Raw genomic sequence first — 19,634 nt, forward strand, 5'->3', positions numbered from 1 at the left:
CATCATGCTGACTATCTTGGAGAAGCAACAATTGACAGAAAATCACATTTCCACAACCAAATTTAAGGATAACTCAAATTAAGATAAAATAAGGTAAATGCATTTCTGGCAGACGGATTGATGGATGGGTAGATAAGTAGATGACAAAGAGCCAGACCCACATATGGAAGTGTGACACATATTATTGGTGTCTATGGCACCTTTAAGCACTAGTTCCCAAAGGCTCTCTTTCCTTTGTGTCTTTCCTAATGGAAAGATGAGGCCCAGCAATGCCAGTTCAATTGAGGGCATGTGGAATGGCAAGTTCTGCTTGTTCGCTTTATCTTTCCAGTGGAAAAGAGGAAGTTGTGTTCTGAACAGTGCAGTGGCAGAAGAGCATAAAGAAAAGAAATTAGAGTGTAAGAGTGACTATAGGTCTGCCCATTTAGTTTGGGCCCCACCTACTTTGAATGTAAAGACACTCAGGAGCTTAATTAATTAATCTCATCAGCCAAGGAGCTGATCAAAAAGCTTTCTGGAGGAAAGGAGTTTAATAAGTCTGTTCTGAGCACACATACCTTATTGGCCAATGACAGGCATGGCCGGAGATCCCGCTCAGGCCTTTCCAGTTTGACAATGGAGACAAATCCTGGGACTGTATGTTCATCCTCACTGGTATTACACAAAGACAGGGGATGGAACTGTGAAGAGAAAGGAAGGGAAGTTACTACTGATATGTAATACAGGTGATATTGCATTATTTTGTGGGGTTGGACTGTGGATCAACACTTGATGCGCAAACAAGTGTACAGGGTAAAGCATTTCAGTAAACCTTTGTCAGTTTCAGATAAATATTTACCATGCTTTCATTATCTTAGCTTAGGCATTCTTCCATTTCTTAGGCACAAGCTCAATAAAAATGTTAAAATGTCATTCTGGATAACCCAAAAAGGCTATCTAACTCATAATTCAGCATAATTCACAATCTTTCCAATTGGTCCCCTCCAGATAAGGTTGGGTTACAGCTCAGTTGTGATTATGCTTGTTGGGAATTCTGGGGATCTGTAGACCAAATGCACCCAATGGGCACAGGTTACAGGAAGATGCTCTGCAGTGACCAGCCAGACTTATGACCAAAAGGTAAAAAATAGGTACCCTGTGTCCTACATACAGTTGCCTTGAAGATATGGTAGCTGCCACTAGTACAAAAATTCTGCTGCATTATTTCTCGATAGAAGGATTCCAAGGAGTGAACAGGACTTTTCCTCCTTCATTGCACCACTAGCCAGTTTGCTTCTGAGCCCAGTTGAAGATTATCCAGCAAAGATCCTGGCTAAAATTAGGTGTGATCTAGTCATTTGTGAGGACACTGTCTCCAGATCGTTTGTCTAGGTTTAAATCTTAGCTTTGATTTAGCAAGTCCAAACTTTTAAAGATTACACCTTCATAATTAATTTGTCAAAAATCCTAAGGAAAGCAAAACAGGACTGAAACAAGGAACCATTCCTATTTAGGATAGAAAGCTGGCAACAAGGAAAGGATTATTCTTGCAAGATAACAGCTGCTCCATAAACACATAGAGGTGTTTCCTCTGAATTCAGAATGCCCTGAAGCTTTGTTCACGTGATCTTGCATCATACAAACATACACACACACACAACACACATACATATAAGTCTAAGAAAAAAATTAATTTACTTTCATCTTTAAGAGCTTCCTTTTGGAATTTTAATGGAAGATTGTTCCATAAAAAACACGCAGAGCAAATGGTTTATCTTCACAAGCATTCCAAGTCATTCAGTGGCTGGCCAGATTCATTTGGGAAGCATATAAGGACAGATCCTCCTCCTCTTTTTTTTTTGTCCCTTTTCCAGTTCTGCAATGCTTTTTGAAGTATGGTAGCCATCTCACTTGCACTCAGATTGTTATGAACTGGCAAGTTTTTCCACAGGGCCCAGAACTGTCACCGTTGCGGTTAACAAACGGAAGAATTGCTCAGAATCTGGCCACAAAAAGAGAGAGTGTGCACACTATTGGGAAGTTGCCCCACCTCCAGTGCCATTTGGTTGCTTCCAAAAGGTATGGGCTATTTAAAAATTGCCATGTCTTACGGCAGGGGAGAAGAAATGTTCCAATCACAAAGATGAGCCTAAAGGATGGAAAAAAATAAAGGTAGTCAACCGCTTTTCAGTGAAATTACCTTAAGAAAACCTTTGCAACTGGATGATCAAGGGCAATTAAACAAAAAGATCGCCATTCATTGGAGACTGGAGGGGGTTGTTCTGTCAACTGGCGTCAACTCCTATGTCAGCTGGTCAGGAGAAGGGTTTATGGCTAATGTATTGCCTGTTTTTCTGGGGAAAGAATGGCCATCTGTGCTGTTGCATCTGCTGTCTGATAGACCAAAGGTGAGCTCACACCTGCTGCCAGCTTTGGCAAAGGATCAAGGAAGAACTTCATTGAAAGTCTGATAGCATCTCTTTCCCCCCACTCATACACACTGGTTAAAAGAAAGCTGGCATGCCTGTTTTATACAGCAGCTTCTCTGTGTGGGGCCGACAGTATGTCTGATGGATCAAAGGAAGGAGAGCTGCATCTCTCAAAGATATGGTTCTTACTCAGTCTCCTAGCCATCATGATATGGTTCACTAGTCTTAATAAGCAAAAAGTGCAACCTATTTGCTGCTGCATTTCCAGAAATCTTCATCATTGCATATGTAGTTCTACTCAAATTTTTAGAGAGAATGTTGCTATCTAGAATTGAGGCACCTATGGCCCTCCAGATGCTATTGAATTACAAGTCCCAGCATTCTTCACCATTGGCCATGTGGGGTGGGGCTGATAGGACTTGTAATTCAGCAACATCTGGAGGGCTATAGATTCCTCACCCTTTGCAGCATTTGTTTTGATGTACAACATACACGTAGACATTAACTCCCAGAGTACAGAGGGAAATGCCTCTTTCTCTCTCAGCACTGATGCCATATACTGTAGATACTAAATTCTGGATTTAATAATCTCATGCAACTAAGCAGACCCTAGGTTTCTACTCCAGAATCCTGCCCTAACTGCACACCCATTGCTGATGCACAAGCTTATCACCAGAGGCTAGGGAACTATATGCCACAGAGATCGCCGTTTTTGTGCACTTGCTGTTGCCAAGGTATATTTTGAATACCTAATAAAGTACTGTGGGACAATGAGACTTTTGTACCCTATATTTAATGAGAAAAACAAACACCTTCTTGACTTCTACATTACTGGAAGGCAGGGGATAGAAGGTTGTTGGTTTTGTTTTTAGAATAAGTGACTACAATAGAAAGCAAGCAGAGGACAGCAAAGCAGAAAGGGAAGAACAGAAATTAAGTGGGAAAGCATGTGCTTCACATTTAATGGAAAAGCACATGTGCTTTTCCCACAATTGGAGACATCTAGCTAAGGGGGCTGGCAATGGCAATTATCCAGACTGGAGCAGATCATATTTTGTCTAGATGGGACAAACAATCTGACCAGGTGGAAGGCAGATTCATATGCAAATTAGCTGGGGAGGGAAGGTTAGGGAGCACTAGGATACTGCAAACTTGCCCCCTACCTCCTTGATGAAATATGGGGGATCTACTATCTACTAAAGTGTTCCCCACCCTAATTTCCAGATGTTTAAGGGCTGAGACTCTCAGAATTTCCAGCCAGATGCTGTCATTCACTATGTTCACCCAACATGCTTATCCTGGATGCAGAATACAATCCATTGTCTGTGTTCCCCCAGTACATTGCACCACAAATTTATCAAACGTTCTGGGTTCCCACAACACACCAAGCCTGGATGCAATGTACCCAAGATTAGCGAGCTCTGGAAACACAGCAGTCTATTTATCTAACCTCTTTAAGCATGTTGTGTGAACATAGTCACCGAGCGGGCGCTAGGCTCGGGAAGTCCGCTCCACCCCGCTGGCCTTGAAAGCCAGAGGCTTAGCTGAGCCGCCTAGCCCGGGCGAGTCGAGCGAGCGGGGACGGAAGAGGCACTCGCGGCGGCGGCAGCGGCGGCCCTCGTGGACTTCGACCACGTGCGGAACAAAAGAAACCTCCTCAGTTCGCTCCAGCGCGGTAGGTTTGAAGGTCAGCCCTTCGCAGCGAGGCCCTTTGTCTGGGCCAGCCGGGCCTGCCTCTGTCCCGCGCGGCCTGCCCGCAGGCCCTCGCCTCCAACTCTCGCCACAGCCAGCGGGAGCGGCCAGCAGGGCCTGCAAGGCTGCCTGTGGCGCGGCGAGATGAAAGGCGGGCCGCTAATGTATGAGCCGGTGGCCTCCCCGGTGCCGTTTGAACTGTTTACAGATCGAGTTAACTATTACAGGCCGTGTGTATCTTGGCCGCCTGCCCGAATTCTTCCGCGCCCGTCAGATATTATTAAACAACCCTTTCGATGCTCGCCTGGAGTTCTTCCAACACACCTCAGAGAGCTGCCGACACTCCAGGCGGAGCCTTTGGTTGGCACTCTTGTTCCCGAGGCCCAAACAAGAATCACGGCCTCGGCCCCGGGGAGGCGGGGAGGGTGATTTGGCTGGCTCGCGGCGGCGAGTCAAAGGGAGAAGAAACAGGGAGGGTCAAGCTTGCCAGACAGGGAAATGGTAACTCCTGGAAAAAGCCGTGCGGTGGGCACCGAGCTTAACTGAACCCCTCACCTCAGCATCCTGAGCAGGGTAGTGAGTGCAGTGGTTAAAACGCCAGGCCCGCATCTGCCCGCGACTGTGGAGTTAAATGGGTGACTCTGGGGTGCTCATTGCATCTCCGCCCAGGCTAGCGTACTTCCTAGGGGAAGATGAAACCAGGGGAGACGACTGTGGAGGCCATCTTGAGGAAAGGTGGCATGTTAATGCAAATGCTCCTCCTCCTCCTCAGTATTTCAGGATCAGTGTCACCCCTGGTCATCTGAGCAGCGCTTTTCACAAGAGAATCTCTCAAGCTGTGCCTTGTGTTAAGTACAATAACTTGCAACAATTAATGCCATGGCTGAGAGCAAGCCTTTTTTCTGTTTAGGTGACCCAGGGCACAAGAACTGACTAAATGATAATTTATCAGTAGCCATGATTTGTGAAATAAATCAGAACTGGTTGGGTGCACAGCATTCACTCAGCTATATACCGTGGTTTGCAAGCCACCATAGATGGGTTTGGAAAACCAACCCAACCACTCTGTAGCTCAGCCTGTCAAATACAACTGATAGTTCTATTGCCCCTGCATTGACCCAAGTTAGCTTAATAAAGAGTTCAACTATTATTAATGAATTATTAGAACCAGTATGATCTAGTGGCTGGAGGGAAAACCCAAAATCAGTCAGGCCAGTATTATTATCTCCATTTCACAGACTAGATGAGTTTGAAATAAGTTTGTCTTAAAACCACCAAGCTCAAGACAGATGAGAGAAGTTTTGTAGCATCTCGGCTGTTACCTCACTTTTCTCCAATATATTGTGGCTGTTCATAGAATTTGTTGGCTTCATTGAGGAACATACTCTCACTGTCAATTGGAGCCCTGGGTAGTATGAACCAAGCGGGAGACTACTTGGAGCATTTGCAGAATGTCTTTCCCACAACACAATGCGAAAATGTGCTCCTCACTGTAATGCACCATTTTCGGGGTTAAAACAAAACAAACAAAAACAGACGGAGGCAATACATTATATTTTAAAAGAGAATTAAACCCCTGTCTCAAAATTTTAGATAATGGGCAACTTATGGTGATTGCTCAGTAATAACAGAAAAATTCCTCTGCCATCTCAGAGTGGTTCTTCCCCTCTTTTTTATGGTTTTGGGTCACCAGTTCCAGTTAAGACCTGCATCAATCAGCGTTTCAGGTCTTTTCAAGGTACTCCCAAACTTCATGACCAGGCGGATGTGTCTTTCTGACAGACCCTATTTTGTTTATTGCAGATGGCTTCATTTTTTAAACTGTGCTTGTAGTAACAGAGGTACACTAGAATTGCTATGCTGAGTGCTCTAACACTTTTCCCTCAAGGCTCTTTGCTCCTACTGCCTCTGAGTGGAAGACTGATTGATCCCGGCTGCAATCCAGTGTCGATAAACGCAGGCCTGAGAAGGCCAAAGAGCTCTGAAGGGCTCAGCCCCCCATCAAGGCACAGCAGCTATTTTTATCTGCTACCCTTCAGATTGGTCGGACTTCAACTCTCAGAGTCCCCCCCCCCCCCGCTGCTGCCAACCAGCCAGGGGTTGAGGCCCTACCCATCGAGAGCGCAAATGGTTAGAGCAGCCAGCCAGAGAGACACAATTCAATTACTGTGTTCCAGATTTATTAGCCCCATTGTAATGGAATTTTGATACAGTACACCACCTAAATCCTAGCAGCTCCTGTGACTGCTTATAAACTGATGGAACCTTCTTTTTGTAGGGTTTCCCCACCTCCATTATGTTTCAGAATCCCCATTTAAATAAAGCACCTCTCGTTCATAGCAACTTAAGCAAGAATGATGGCAGATGGGGAGCCTCAGCTCAAGCAGAGAAGCCAGAGAGGAGGTGGGTGGACAGGGAGGTCTGTAAACAAGTGTGCAGCTTGGAACTCTGGGCTGAGCTAATGTGCTCATGCTGGAAAGCCTGGGAGCTTGCTGTTGGCAGGTTTCGATCTCCTGCATCCCGTGTCACTAGGAGCCATTTGCTGGCTCCTCCAGCTTCCCAGCTTGTTCAGGCAGGCCTGTCCTGCTAAGAGAGGGAGGAATTTGATTCTCACCCCCAGGGGCTTGCTAAGTAACTCTCCTGCACTTCAAAGGAGCTCTTTATTTTGCCTTAGTGATCACACCCTGCAAAAATTTCCCACTGACAAAAGAAATCGTTTTATAGGCAAAGGAGGGATTGGAATGTCTCTTCAACCCTGATGAAGGAAGAAGGGCCCAGAACACACCCTGGAGGAGACAGGGAATGGAGTTGTGGTCTCTGCAGTGATAAGCACTGAGGCACAAGATGATCTGAAAGTTGGGAGAATCTTGCTGGATCCCATCCAGCATCCTGTTTCCCGAAATGATAAACCACCTCCTCTAAAAGCCCGTAAGAAGGGTGAGAAAGTGTACTCCTTCCCTGGCACTTAATATTATGAGATATACAGTACTTCCCCTAAACATGGAATTTCAATGTAAGATATTATCACAGATGGACCTCTGCCATGGATTGTCATCAAAAATTGTAATAATAATGGTCAATCACAGTCTTCATTCTGGAATCCTATGGCATTAATCCCAAACCTTACTCAGTGTAGAGGGAGAGGCACAGGCTTCCATCAGGACGAACCCTGAGACTGGATCAAATTTAATGTGTTTTCCTTCTTAGTCAGGTTAAGCTAAAAGATCAGACTTCCCTCAACCAAACACCCTCTAGATATGTTGAACTTCAGACACCATGATTCCCAACAAGCTTTTGGCTTTGCTGATTTGGAAATAATAACGGTTGAATTCCAGCAGCTCTGAAGGGTAATGGGATGTTTTCTGGACACCTGGAGAAAAGAGATTATCAACTAAGAAGACAAACTTGGATCAAATGCCCTGCTCACGCTTTTATTTGTTTAATAGTTACAATATCTACTTTCTGTGTGCAGTTTGCTAGAATTATCCAGCCTAAACTCTAGATAGCCTACTGGGGCAAGAAACTTAAGCAGTAATTTGGGGGAACACTGTGCCAATGAAACTACAGTGCAATCTGGAAAGTGCATCTCAGGTATCATAACTTAACAATGGACAGGGGGATATGGATATGGCATACATCCAGATGACCCAGACAACCTTGGGGTCTGAATTAGATTATCTTAGATTGTAGAATGCAGCCCTGTCTGCAGCCAGAAATCAGATGTGGCAGAAACTGTCACAGTTTTAAGTCAATGGTTGTGTTCACATGGCTTGTTTATCATGGTTAAGTTATGACTTGGTGGCAGCAGCATTTGCAAAATATTACAAGCTTTGTTAGTTTTATCCTTGGCTAGGGGTTTTTCTGGCCCAGCATGTTATAGAAACATGCTCATCTGGTTAGTTTATGGTTCATTGTATTTACAAACCCAGAAAATGAGTTAATTAGTAACCAGGTAAAGTGTGCTATGTGAATGCTGCCAGTGAGGAATATTAATGGGCACTCTTAAAACCATGTTACCACATAGAAGAATTTACATTTTTCCATTCTCCCTATTCCCTGCTGATCCTCATCCCAACAATCAATTTACAGGTGAGAACTCAGGTTGCAGGAGAGTATGGACCTACCAGTAGTCATTGTCAATATAGAACAATTGCGGGACTTAAAGCCATAGTAGCTTCAGCCTCCTAGAAAATGCTTTCAGGCTAGAGAAGTAGTTAATAATCTGCCATGGTTTCTTACATATGCATGTTCATCAGTATGATTTGAAGTCCCCGACCTTGGAGACAAATATAATACAGTACAGTGCTTTATGAGGGGAAGCCTATTCCAAAGTCATATGCCTCCATAAGACATAAAAAGAGCCATTCCCTTGCAACCAATGTTGCCTGAGTGCCATTTTTTAATCGGGACAGCTAGCTATAAATGTATGAAGCTATATTGTGCACATCTTCCCTGTAAGTGTTGTCTTGGCGTGATCAATGTTTTGGTGGCCAAGGTAGAATATAATGTTTGGAGGGAGAGCAGAGCCAGAGGACACTCATCTCACCATGAGCAGAGCCAGGATCTGAGGAATTCTGTTTTGCAACAGGGTATTAGGCCTTTTTCACACTTCAGTGTTTGTGTTTTGTTCCTCAGAGGAGTTGGACGTAGTTGAGGTCACATGCATCCATGTGGCCGCTCATTTCCCAGCTCTGCATTAGATGAAATGGATTTTGAGCCATAAAACATCTGAGTTTGCAGCTATTCATGAAATCTACAAAAGATCCTTACTTTCCTTATTTAACATAGCCCTCTTTCATCTTGGGCCTTCCAAATATATTGGACTTTTACTGCTCAGCCAGAAGCATGGTACTGATAGTTATGGGAGCTGAAGTTTGACATGTTTAGTGAGGATCAGGTTGGGGAAAATAGTTAATATTTGGCTGAGCACAAACAGGTGCCATTGGTATATGCAACATACTATAAACTCAGAAGAATCAGTAGAACCACAAGTGATCCACCACCCTCCAAGGGTGGTATTGTATACACAATTGCTGTAATTCTTCAGAGTGCAACTTTTTAGAGACCCTACAGCCATAGCATCTGAACACATGTAGACCCTTGCAGGATCAGCCTACATGCCTATTTAATCTAACATCTTGTTTTGATATGATCAGCTAGAGAAATCTGGTGAAACTACAATTGGAATATGAAGGCTCCAGTCCTCCCTCTTTATGTTTGGTGTTCAGGGGCACATGGGTTTGGAACAGAAGGTGCCATGTAGCACCATGCCACTATGTTTTCTCCATGAATTTTTCTACTCTGGACTGCAGCCTTAAAACCCAACTTTTCCATGGAGCAGAGTTTTGTTAGACTCAGTGGGGCTTCCTCTCAAATAAACATGTTGACCTAGAGATTTCAACCTATTTTCCCTAGCCGTCTAAAATGGTAACTGTTTTCCATGCCTGACTGATCTTGTGATTCCAAATATATACCTAGTTTGGAGGCACCCTTAAGTACTTCAAAAGAACATGGAAATCTAACTTAGAGCCCCTGTGCTGGTTTTTAAAGAAATAATTGTTAGGGGGAGAAGAAAAATGTGAGGAATATTAGTGCATGTCTGTTCATGTTTTAGCAGCAGCAGCAGCAGTGATGCTGTCCTTTTAACACTTGCTGCTCATCCTAGATCAGCATTTTCCAACCCAGTGATCCTCCATGAAAGCTAGGGATTTGGGGAGTTGTAGTTGTCCAAGTGGGTCTATAGCAAGGGATGCTTCTAAAAATCTCCTCACCTGATTTTCTCCCCAGGGTATGGAGTACTGGATCATCTAGGACCTTTTCCAAGATGGGATTATACATTAGGAATTCTCTACAGTTCTGTCTTTAAATTCCAAATTTTGAACAGAATACTAAGCAAGCAAAATTTGCTGTAGCCTTTCCTTCTGTTTTGCCTTTTCACCTTTTCTATTGCAAAATCTCTGTTATGTTTCTCTTGAAGCTAATAAAATTCACAATTCAAATTTCAAGGAGACTAGTTCAGAATTTCATACATTTAAACTTGGAGGGAGAGAGGAATTGTTTTCCCTTACACATTTAACTGGTCAGAATACAGCTATTGTACAGTGTTTGTGTAGCTAAAGTAGCTTTTTGAAGCTGCACCATGTTAACCCTTTTGATGTAACATCAGATCTATATTTGTGTCTCAATGTAAGAATGGAGGGTCAGTCTTCACAGCATCCATTTCAAAGGGCTCCACAGATCAATTGTACTTTGTGCCCAAAAGCCCACTTATTGGTTAATCATTACACAAATCGGCACTAAGGAAATGCAGTCAATGGACAAGGGAAGTTAAAGATACCCATTAAAAAGTTTATGAGCCATGCTGGGTCCAGGACAATCAAAGGGGTATTAAACTATTGGATCAGCTGAAATTACAAAGACAACAAATGTCAACTTCTCTATGGGATCTAGCTACCATTGTGAGATTAGACACTTCTTTATAATAAAATAAAATATATGGCAGTAATTTCTTTTTTTAAAATAGCCACTGATATTGCTTCATCAAAATATCCTCCTACGAATTGGTTTCCTCAATTCAGCCTTTGATATGAAGGGCTTTACTTTAAAAAAAAAAAGTCAAGATATAATTGTACTTGAGTCTCCTTTATTTTACAAAGCCAAAGTCCACGGTTGAAAATGTCCTCTTTGATGGCAATATGTGCCATGAACAATTGTTTCCTTTGTGTTAATTTAAAAAAACACACAACTGTAATAGAAAATCTGGGCCAGATCTACATGAGTTTTTTATCTCAGCACTATGACATCTGTCTAACTCAAGATTCACATAACACACAAGTCAATTTGGTGCTACTTTATCTCAACATATCAGTTTTCTCAGCCTACTGCCTTTATGATCGTTCTGTAGTGTAACACAGCTCTGTTGCAGTGCCGAGTAGAATGTGTTTTGATATTACAGGAATAATTAGGGCAGTTTCCAATAGGGTAGGACAAAAAAGGCTTTGCTGTTTGTTTAGAAGCAGTAGTGAAGGAAGGAGAGGAAACAAGTCATGAAGACATCAGTTTTAATATAACAGAGGTCGGTGGAAAGGACAATCCAGTAGGTCTAAGAGTTTGGAGATTACTAGTACTGTACCCCTCTAACCGAGCATCATAGCAAAATTGAGATTTGCCAGCTGCTTCATAAGCTGACTGGATACCGTGATTTGTATTTTATAAGGAGTGTTACTTCATTCACTTAGAAGATGATGGTTGTTATGCATTCCTGCATATAAGTGATGCTTTGGAATCAGTTAATGACAGAAACAGCAGCAACTAGAAATTCTAGTGAAACTTATGTGACATTAAGACATAGTCTTCCAAACTTTGTCCTAATGTACGAATAGTCCTTGTGTTGTTAATATAGTGCATACTCCATTGCATTAATTGCCATATGTCCTTAGATTATTACAGTTACAACAAAAATGAAAACCTGGTGTCTTATAGCTAAAAGGAGCACTAGTGTAAATCCTTGCTAGAGACATACGATTTATTTTCATCAGCAATTCAATTTATGGCAACTGATAGGTATATATCAAATCAGGGATGGGCTGATTAAGGATTATGACCACTAAAGTAAAGAGCTCTGGTTTGGGAGTCAAGGGGATGGAAGGGGTGCTCAACCCTAAGTATATTTACCCCAGGTCTTGAAAGAAACTTTAGTGGGAAAGACCATTTGTGAGAAAGACAGACGGATGAATAGAAAGGAACTAATTTGAAATGAAATTACATAATTTGCATAAAATTTGCAGACCCTTAGCAGACTAGATTTAGGCTTCAGGAAAGGGATCTATTTTATTATCCCTGCTCAAAGAACTGTGACTTACAGTCAGACTGGGGAGTCTGGATGCATCTTCTTGGGCCATTCCATAAGACTTCAAAGAAAATATTTTGACTCATTCAGTTGCTACCTGAGATTTCAGAAGATGGTTAAGTGGTGTTGGGCCCTCTGTAATTATCCTGCCAATGTGAGGCAGTATCTCTGCTGTTGTTTAACATCAGTATTCAAGTTCATAACTTTTGAAATACAATCATCAGATTCCCAGGAATTTGAGATACTTCCAGATGAGGCTTTAGCTGTGCAATCACGTTTCATTCTCAGAATTTTCGGAGGATCAGATATGATCATCACCCACTCACAGCATTCCTTCTGTCTTTTTTTCCCCTTTTTCCTAATAAATATGTTAATGAGGAAAAGGTGGAATAGCAGCATAGTATCTTTGGCAATCTTGGGAACCCTCCTTCTAGAAGCATGGTCAGAATTTTGAGAACAAAAAATTTACTTAAGTGTATCTGCTGGCTTCAGTACAATTAGAAGTTTCTCTGATTTTCATGCTAAACTAGTCAAGGGACTACAGCATTAACCAATCCACATGTTAAGAAATTGGGCCAATTATAGGTGATCTTATCAGACAGAAATGCCAACTTGTCTGACATGGAGCATCCTAGTAGCCATATCAAATGATGCCCATTTATTACAGAACCAACATATGTTACTGCACATTAAAGAAAAGCCATCAATCACTCCTCTGTGGCTTTGTAGCATTTGATAGTTATATCAAAATATTTCAACACAGAGCATATTCTATAAGATGGAGGTGTAAGAAGTTCTCAAATATGAAACCTAAGATGGCACTGTATGAGGACTATACTGCTTCATTGTGTGTTTTTGGTTCAAACTTCCTCCTCTTTATAGAAACATCCATGGCTTACACAGGGATGGGGATAGAAAGATGTGTTTTTCCTCTCCCTGGAAACACAATGAAGTTACTGCCAGAATGTCCAGATTATAGTAGTTAGCTAATTATGCCGTATATCACTACATAGCCTAGTGAAGAGTGTGAATTGCTTGGTGAGTGGTAATTCTGTATGCTTTGACTACATTGCTGAAGAGTGGAGAGAAGAAAAGCAGGGCTGGGTAGAGACCAAAAAAAAAAAAAAGCATAACAAGCAGAAAGAATCTGCAGGAAGAACAGGAGCGGACTAAGAATGGTACAGAGAGAAAATGCATATTCTATGAGCTACAGAGATAAGGGAGAGGGGTTCAAAGAAAGGCTTGGTAATGTCAAAATGAAAGTATGAAATGTGAGATAGGAAGAAAAGACTGAATAAATAGAAGTTAAATTAAAAAGATTGGGTTAAAACTATGGCAAAAGGTTTTATACTGTCACTATAGTGATGATGATCTCTTGGATTACTATACATGTTAAAAAACAGCCTTTGAAGTGTCCAATTTATACATACTTGGCTTGCCTTGGCATAACGATGCAAGCCTCCAATCCTGGAGGTTTATTCCTGACTAAAAACTTGCAGTCCAAAGCTACATGGGACAATATGATATTTTTAAAATTAAAAAGTGGAAGAAATGGAACTTCATCCCATTCCAAATCATGCCAACTTCTGTGATCTAGCACAAGTATACAGTATAACCAAAAATGATTTAAGGATTTCTCTCCTCTCCTAAATCTAGTATAACATGGGACTACCACCAGTCTGACTTAACATGACATTGCAAATTGTTTTAAACTCATGTTGAGAATTTGGGCTTCGAATTTAGCCTGTTTATATCCCTACCTCATCCCTTATGTTTCCTTTCCTCTCAGCTGTTCCTTTTATTTATCTCAGTTCCTTTTCTTTTCTGTGCTCCAGTTAGCAACACTTGGACTCTCATTCCTTTAATGGTCAGCCACTGATTCTCTTGGGGACCATCTGAAGGTAGAGTGCATGAAGATAGATAAGTTTACAGTCCATTTCTAGAACAGACTCTTGGCAAGTCCCAGGTTCATGGTCACGTTGCATTCTGCAGATGTTTCTTTTGTCTCCAGATTAGCAAGTGAGGCGGGGGACAAATTATCTCCAAGTTATTGTGTTACTGATCTAGAGCCTATGAGATACTTCCCCCAACTCTTTTCCCCTTGATCTTACTCAACTATCAGTTTCATTCACCTGTTGACCTTTCATCTCCTATTGGCTAATCACCTACTGGTATCCATTCCTAAGCTCACCATAACTTGAACATTTGCCTTCCTAGCATCACTGCTTTCCACTCTTCATCTTTTCTGTGAGGAACATCTGAATTTGAGAGATAGTCTGTTGGTACCAGTTGCTCAATGAAACAGTAGAAGTCCTTCTTTTTCCTTAGCCACATAGGCATTTTCCTTCACACCAAGATAAACTATCAATACTCCACACAAGCAGCTGGTTAATACAATAAAATCCCTCTATCTGGCAGTTGTGAACCACCCACCTTCAGCAACTCAGTTTTCAAATTGTACCAGGTTTAGTCGCTCAGAGAAGATGTCCCTGCATGACAGCTTCTTCCTCTTCTGGTACAAAAAGGACACCCCCTACATCCACCAAAATCAATTGCCCACTCCTCTGAGACAGTCTTATATAATTTAATATGTAATTTCCAGGATTCAACATTACAATGTTTTCAGTGGAGCTGCCCCTAAAAGACATCTCAGAAACTTCACTTAACATAAAACACAGTAGCTGTTTTCTATGAAAGATCTGGAAATGGGAATCTGTCTCCACAAAGTAACTGCTCAGCTGGTTCAGCTATTTGTTTCTTTTAGGTATAGTATAAGATACTTGCTTTCACTTATATGGTCCAAAATGGTCTTGAGTTATGATCAAATGAATAATGCAACAGTTAGTCTATAGAGCAAAATTCTGGCAGTTGTGGTTCAATAGCTCTCGAAAAAAATCCCACTTGGAACTCTTCCTTTTTTTGCATTTCAGTTCTTTCCCTTAGGCATTGCAGTTTCCCCTTTTACCAGCTAATACATTAATACACAGCTATTTTAGTGATTTTAGGATTGGTACATAATCCACGTACTTTTTAAAACTGCTCTGAAGACATGTTTAAAAATGACCATGATTGTTTTTTTTAGAATTATTCATGAAGCCAACTATACAAATGGCATCACCCCACTTTGAGGCCATAAATATATACAAGCTGATCAGAGCACTGAATATGGTCCATGTACTTCCCTGAAAACAGATCCAGGTTGCCTTACAGTTAGGTGGAGCAGACTGTTAGCAAACTCGCTGACTGCAGTACACTGACATATAGGTATATGGATTTCCTTCCACTTGCTACTGTTACATCATAAACTAAAATATTCTCCATGTGAACTTAAAACAATAAAAAGATAATAAAATTTCCCCCTTCCTATATCCTACTGTAACCTACCTTGTAATCAAACCTACATAGATGCATTTTGAAAAATTCCACATTATGGCACTTCCTCCACTTACTTTGTTTTCCAATTTGGATAGACTGCATGCCTTGGGTAGCAGGGTCCTCTCCTACTTTGCAAATTGTGCACTCTGAGGGTACTGCTGTTATTATGAAGAGTTAATAATATTAAATGACCTCAGGCTAGTCACTATGTTTCAGGCTAACTTTCCCCACAGGTTTGTTGTGGGGATAAAAGAGGAAAACACTACTTACAATAGATATATCATATGGAGCTCTTGGGGAGAGGAAGAAGGCGAGATAGATTTATTTATTTATTTTTCAAATTTCTATCACCGCCCATCTCCCCCAAAAAGGGAGATAGAAAACCTGTGAATAATACTAATTGCATAGCAATGAAAGTGGTCAGAAAAATGTCATCTCTGTTAAATTCTTTGGCTCAATCCCTTTAAAACTTGAAACAACATAAGAAAATGCACAGAAGATTACCACCTCATTCTGTCTTTAGGTTTTTGGAGTTCTTTTTTAACACCAACTTATTCTAATACACATTAGAATAATGGATATTGTAATAGATATCCTTTGGGAACAGAATGGTTGTGATTTGCTCAGAATTAGTCAAACAAGGATTTAGAATCAGGGCTAATACTGTAGATATCACTGTCAGCTTGAGGCCACAATGTACATTACAAAAGTGAAGGACTACCTTCCCTGCCACACACTATGATGATATTTTCAAAAATAGCACCCATATGAGCCTATCTTATGCGGTGGTAGCAACATTGCAAGATCTAAGGCGGAGATTATTCCTTGTTACTCACATACCTTTAACAGGTGCTGTTAGGATGACAAGTTGATTATCTACATGCTAAGAAAAGATCCTGTCATTGAATTATGGCTGTCTCAAAAAGGATGCATGTTCATGTGAACAGAATTGCCTTATGCAGTCAGAGGATGTCCCCAGTCTTTTCTACTGCAGCTTTCTCAGGTCAGAGTCTTTTTCAGTTCTGATTACTTGAGATCCTTTGAACTGAATATATCAGGAATGTGATCTGGGATCTTTTGCTTGCAAACTGGGTGATCTATCACTGGACTGTGGTTTTTCCCAAAGGATAAGATCTAAAAGTAGTATGCAATGTATGTTTGTTTGCCCTGTGATTAGAATTAACTTCAGAGGAGAAAACCAAAAAGAAATAAACTGTTTCTCCTGGGCAGTTACAATGCCTTCATCCAATGTACTCTATGAGCATTTGTCAATCCCCAATAACACTTTCAAGCTTCCCATCCCACCCTGAAACTGATTGATTGAATCTAATCAACAGTTCCAACACACTTGCTATTTCAGTTTCATTCTAAACATTACTACTGAAGGCATCAGCAACTTAGTATGGTATCTGCATTTTGTATAATATGACATTGCTTGGGCTTTGCACTACTCTCCTTGTGAACAATGAGTTCAAGTCATGTGAGGACCCTGCAAGGTGAGTCACAGGTTGCAAGGCAAGATGGCACATGAAGTCAGGCCAGCAACTGCACTTCATCACAATAGACTGAACTTTACAACAGAGAATGAAGTTCATTCAGTCTTTCCATTTGGTTCTTGCTTAAACTATGGAAAGTTCCTCTGAGCATCTCTCTCTGCTGATCAAAGTAAGAGAATTCAAGACTGACATTCCTGAGTCATTGTGGGAGAGAAGAGGTTTGGTTGTCACTTAAAGCTCTTTACAAAAGGCATGGTAAGATCACTAACATGTGGAAATACCCAATTAGATATATTCTTATGGTGAAAAGGAACCACCGGAACAGATTTTTTTTTTATGAAATAAGCACAGAGGTAAAGCCAAAACCATGCATTCAGTGAGAGTGCCTCTGATAGTCCATAACTTTGTATTTCATTCATACAGAACAAAATTGAAAATGACCCTAGCAACAACAACGTGCTCCCACCTATTCATTTATGTTTGCTTAGCTGATGAATGGCTATAAAAAGGGATACAATGAGAAAAGCTTTGTGAAGCCACAAGGTGGGTAGCTCTACTTGGTGTCTTTAGTTACACAGCAAAATAAAATACCAATGTGGCCAGCAGACCTACCATGGGATTGACCAATGCAACAGAATAAAGATGTGCTTACCTGCAACAGTTTCCCTTCAGCAGGGGTGATCTCTGCAATGCTAGCAAAGACTCCTTCCAGTATGAGGGGTTCCAGCTTGAAAGGAATTACTCGAATTATCGCCTTCTGGGCCAAAGTCCGCTCTGCTTCCATGGCTGCCACCAGTGCCAGTCCTGAGTAGCCTAGTCGTATCTGCAGCATAGCCATTAGCAGCCAAGGCCAGAGGACTGCCAGCTGTAGCTGGGGGCCAACACTCATGCTCCCAGCTGCAGCAGTGTGCTCTGGCCACACATACTGCTCAGGAATGTGTCGTCACCCCACCAGCAGGTTCCAACAACTGGTAAAATTGTTGAGGATTATAGCCCTCCGTGTAACTGCAGTCAATGGGGCAAACAAGAAGCAAAGGAGAGTTACCTGGGGCTTCTTCCAGGCTTTCCTCTCCCCTTATTTCCAAAGTTTCTTCATGCCACGTGTTTGTAAAAGCCTTGAGCTTCACAAGATTATAAGAACCCCTGATCAGGTCCTCCTCCTCCTCCTCCTCCTCCAGATAAATTCAGACATGGTGAGCAAAACCAAGGGGGCATGAATAGCATATGGTATGAAGAGCTCTTGGTTCCTTCTAGGAAGACTGCTGGAGCTGGTTTTAGACAGTTCCCCATGGAAGACAATATCAGCTTCCCAAATCCTTTTAGGCTTTTAGATCCTAGGATGGCAAACAGGACCAAACCCTGGTATCAGATGACCTTAGCACCCCTTGTTGACTCCTGACCAGTGAATTGCTTTTCGATATATTCTTTTTTGTTAATGCTAACTACTTTTGTCTTTCTCTTCTATTTATGCCACACATTAAAGCACAAAGTAACCATGCATGTACTTGCATTTAGGAATTAGAATGCAAACCTGGTTTTTCTTAATTAAATCATTGTCATCTGTTTGATCTTTTATTCATCTTTGAATGCCTTTAATGCCTGTACCTCACTCACCTCATCGTATTAAAGCAAGTTTTTTAAGTTGGAATTTTCCAGCGATTTGTCATTTTTAACACAGAAAATATAGTCTGTGGCTCCCCAAATTTATGAAATAAAAAAGGCATTTCTCAGATGTTTTCCAGAACTTGGAAGCTAAAAAACAGGAAAAACAACTACAGATACACCTGTGTGTTTTATTTCATTCCTGTGCAAATCTCAGAATGTTTCCTAAATGACAATTAAACATTAAAAAGCATGCTCCACAGCCAGTGATTATAGCTGTAAAAAAGCTGTAGACATTTATTAGCTAAAATATTTGATCACAGAAAATAAATTTAAACTGGTATGCAGACCTGTTACGTAGTCCTGCCTCTAAGAATCCATGAGGGAAAAAGATAATAATCCCAGTAGCTTTTTGAAAGATCATGGACAAAATAGTTCAATTATCAAAATGTATGCTGAATCTTACCTACAGATTTCGGGGAAGGAAAGGAAGGTAGGGGAAACTCACAGAAACTTTCTATACAGGTAAATGTGAAATTCCACAGTCTGAATCAGAAGGAAAAATTGACTCCAGTCTGAAGGCTTGTCGGTCAGGCATGGCTGAAATCTAGTCTCCAAAAACAACCTAAAAATCTTGCTAAAAATCCAGGAGAATTTCTGGAAACTCGTTTTGAATTTGAGCAAAGTAGTCTCCCCTTCTTTCAGCAACTATAGTAGGCATATCTAAGCAGTAAGCAGAGTAGTAGTTGCTTGAAACAGCAGATATCCATCAGAAGACTGCATTTAAAACACAATGCAATCATTCTTCAAAGGCAAAACAGGGCCCTGTGGGATGAAGTAGACTTGAGAAGTTCTGCAGAGCTCCTGGGAAAGCCTTCTTTCCAGAGAATCACAACTGGCTTAGCTCCTGGAAGGCAAAAGTAGTTTGAAGCTTGTGCTCTCTGCCTCCCTCCCCTAGGACTGCAAGCACTTTCTACCTGCTGACACAAAGTGAGGGTGGAGCAGCCAAAGGCAATAACTCCACCCCTGAATGTGACTCTCAGAGTTCCTAGACTCCCTCTCCTGATTCAGTGGTAAATTGCACTTAACGTTTGCTTCCTTCTGACATCTGAATTGGCTGGCTAGTCTGTATGAGCAAGATTCACTTGCTGCCGCTTCAGAACAATTATGTACAGAGAAATGGAAAGGAAGAATAAGTTAGTTTCATCAAAT

General features: G+C 41.5%; 1 protein-coding gene across 2 annotated transcripts in view; it reads right to left on the reverse strand.

Moving 5' to 3' along the window:
• The window catches only part of RNF43 (ring finger protein 43), a 45,780-nt gene extending 26,423 nt beyond the window's left edge, over positions 1-19,357 (reverse strand). For both annotated transcript variants that reach the window (XM_063298808.1, XM_063298799.1), the window contains exons 1-2: positions 17,473-19,357; positions 558-680 (exon numbers count right to left, since the gene is read on the reverse strand). In XM_063298808.1, coding sequence (XP_063154878.1) covers positions 558-680; positions 17,473-17,709 — 360 coding nt within the window. In that variant the 5' untranslated portion in view covers positions 17,710-19,357. The remainder of the gene's footprint in view (positions 1-557; positions 681-17,472) is intronic.
• Positions 19,358-19,634: the final 277 nt, after the last annotated feature.

This window comes from Candoia aspera, chromosome 1 (genome assembly GCF_035149785.1).
Source record: "Candoia aspera isolate rCanAsp1 chromosome 1, rCanAsp1.hap2, whole genome shotgun sequence".
In the NCBI taxonomy this organism is placed as follows: domain Eukaryota; kingdom Metazoa; phylum Chordata; class Lepidosauria; order Squamata; family Boidae; genus Candoia; species Candoia aspera.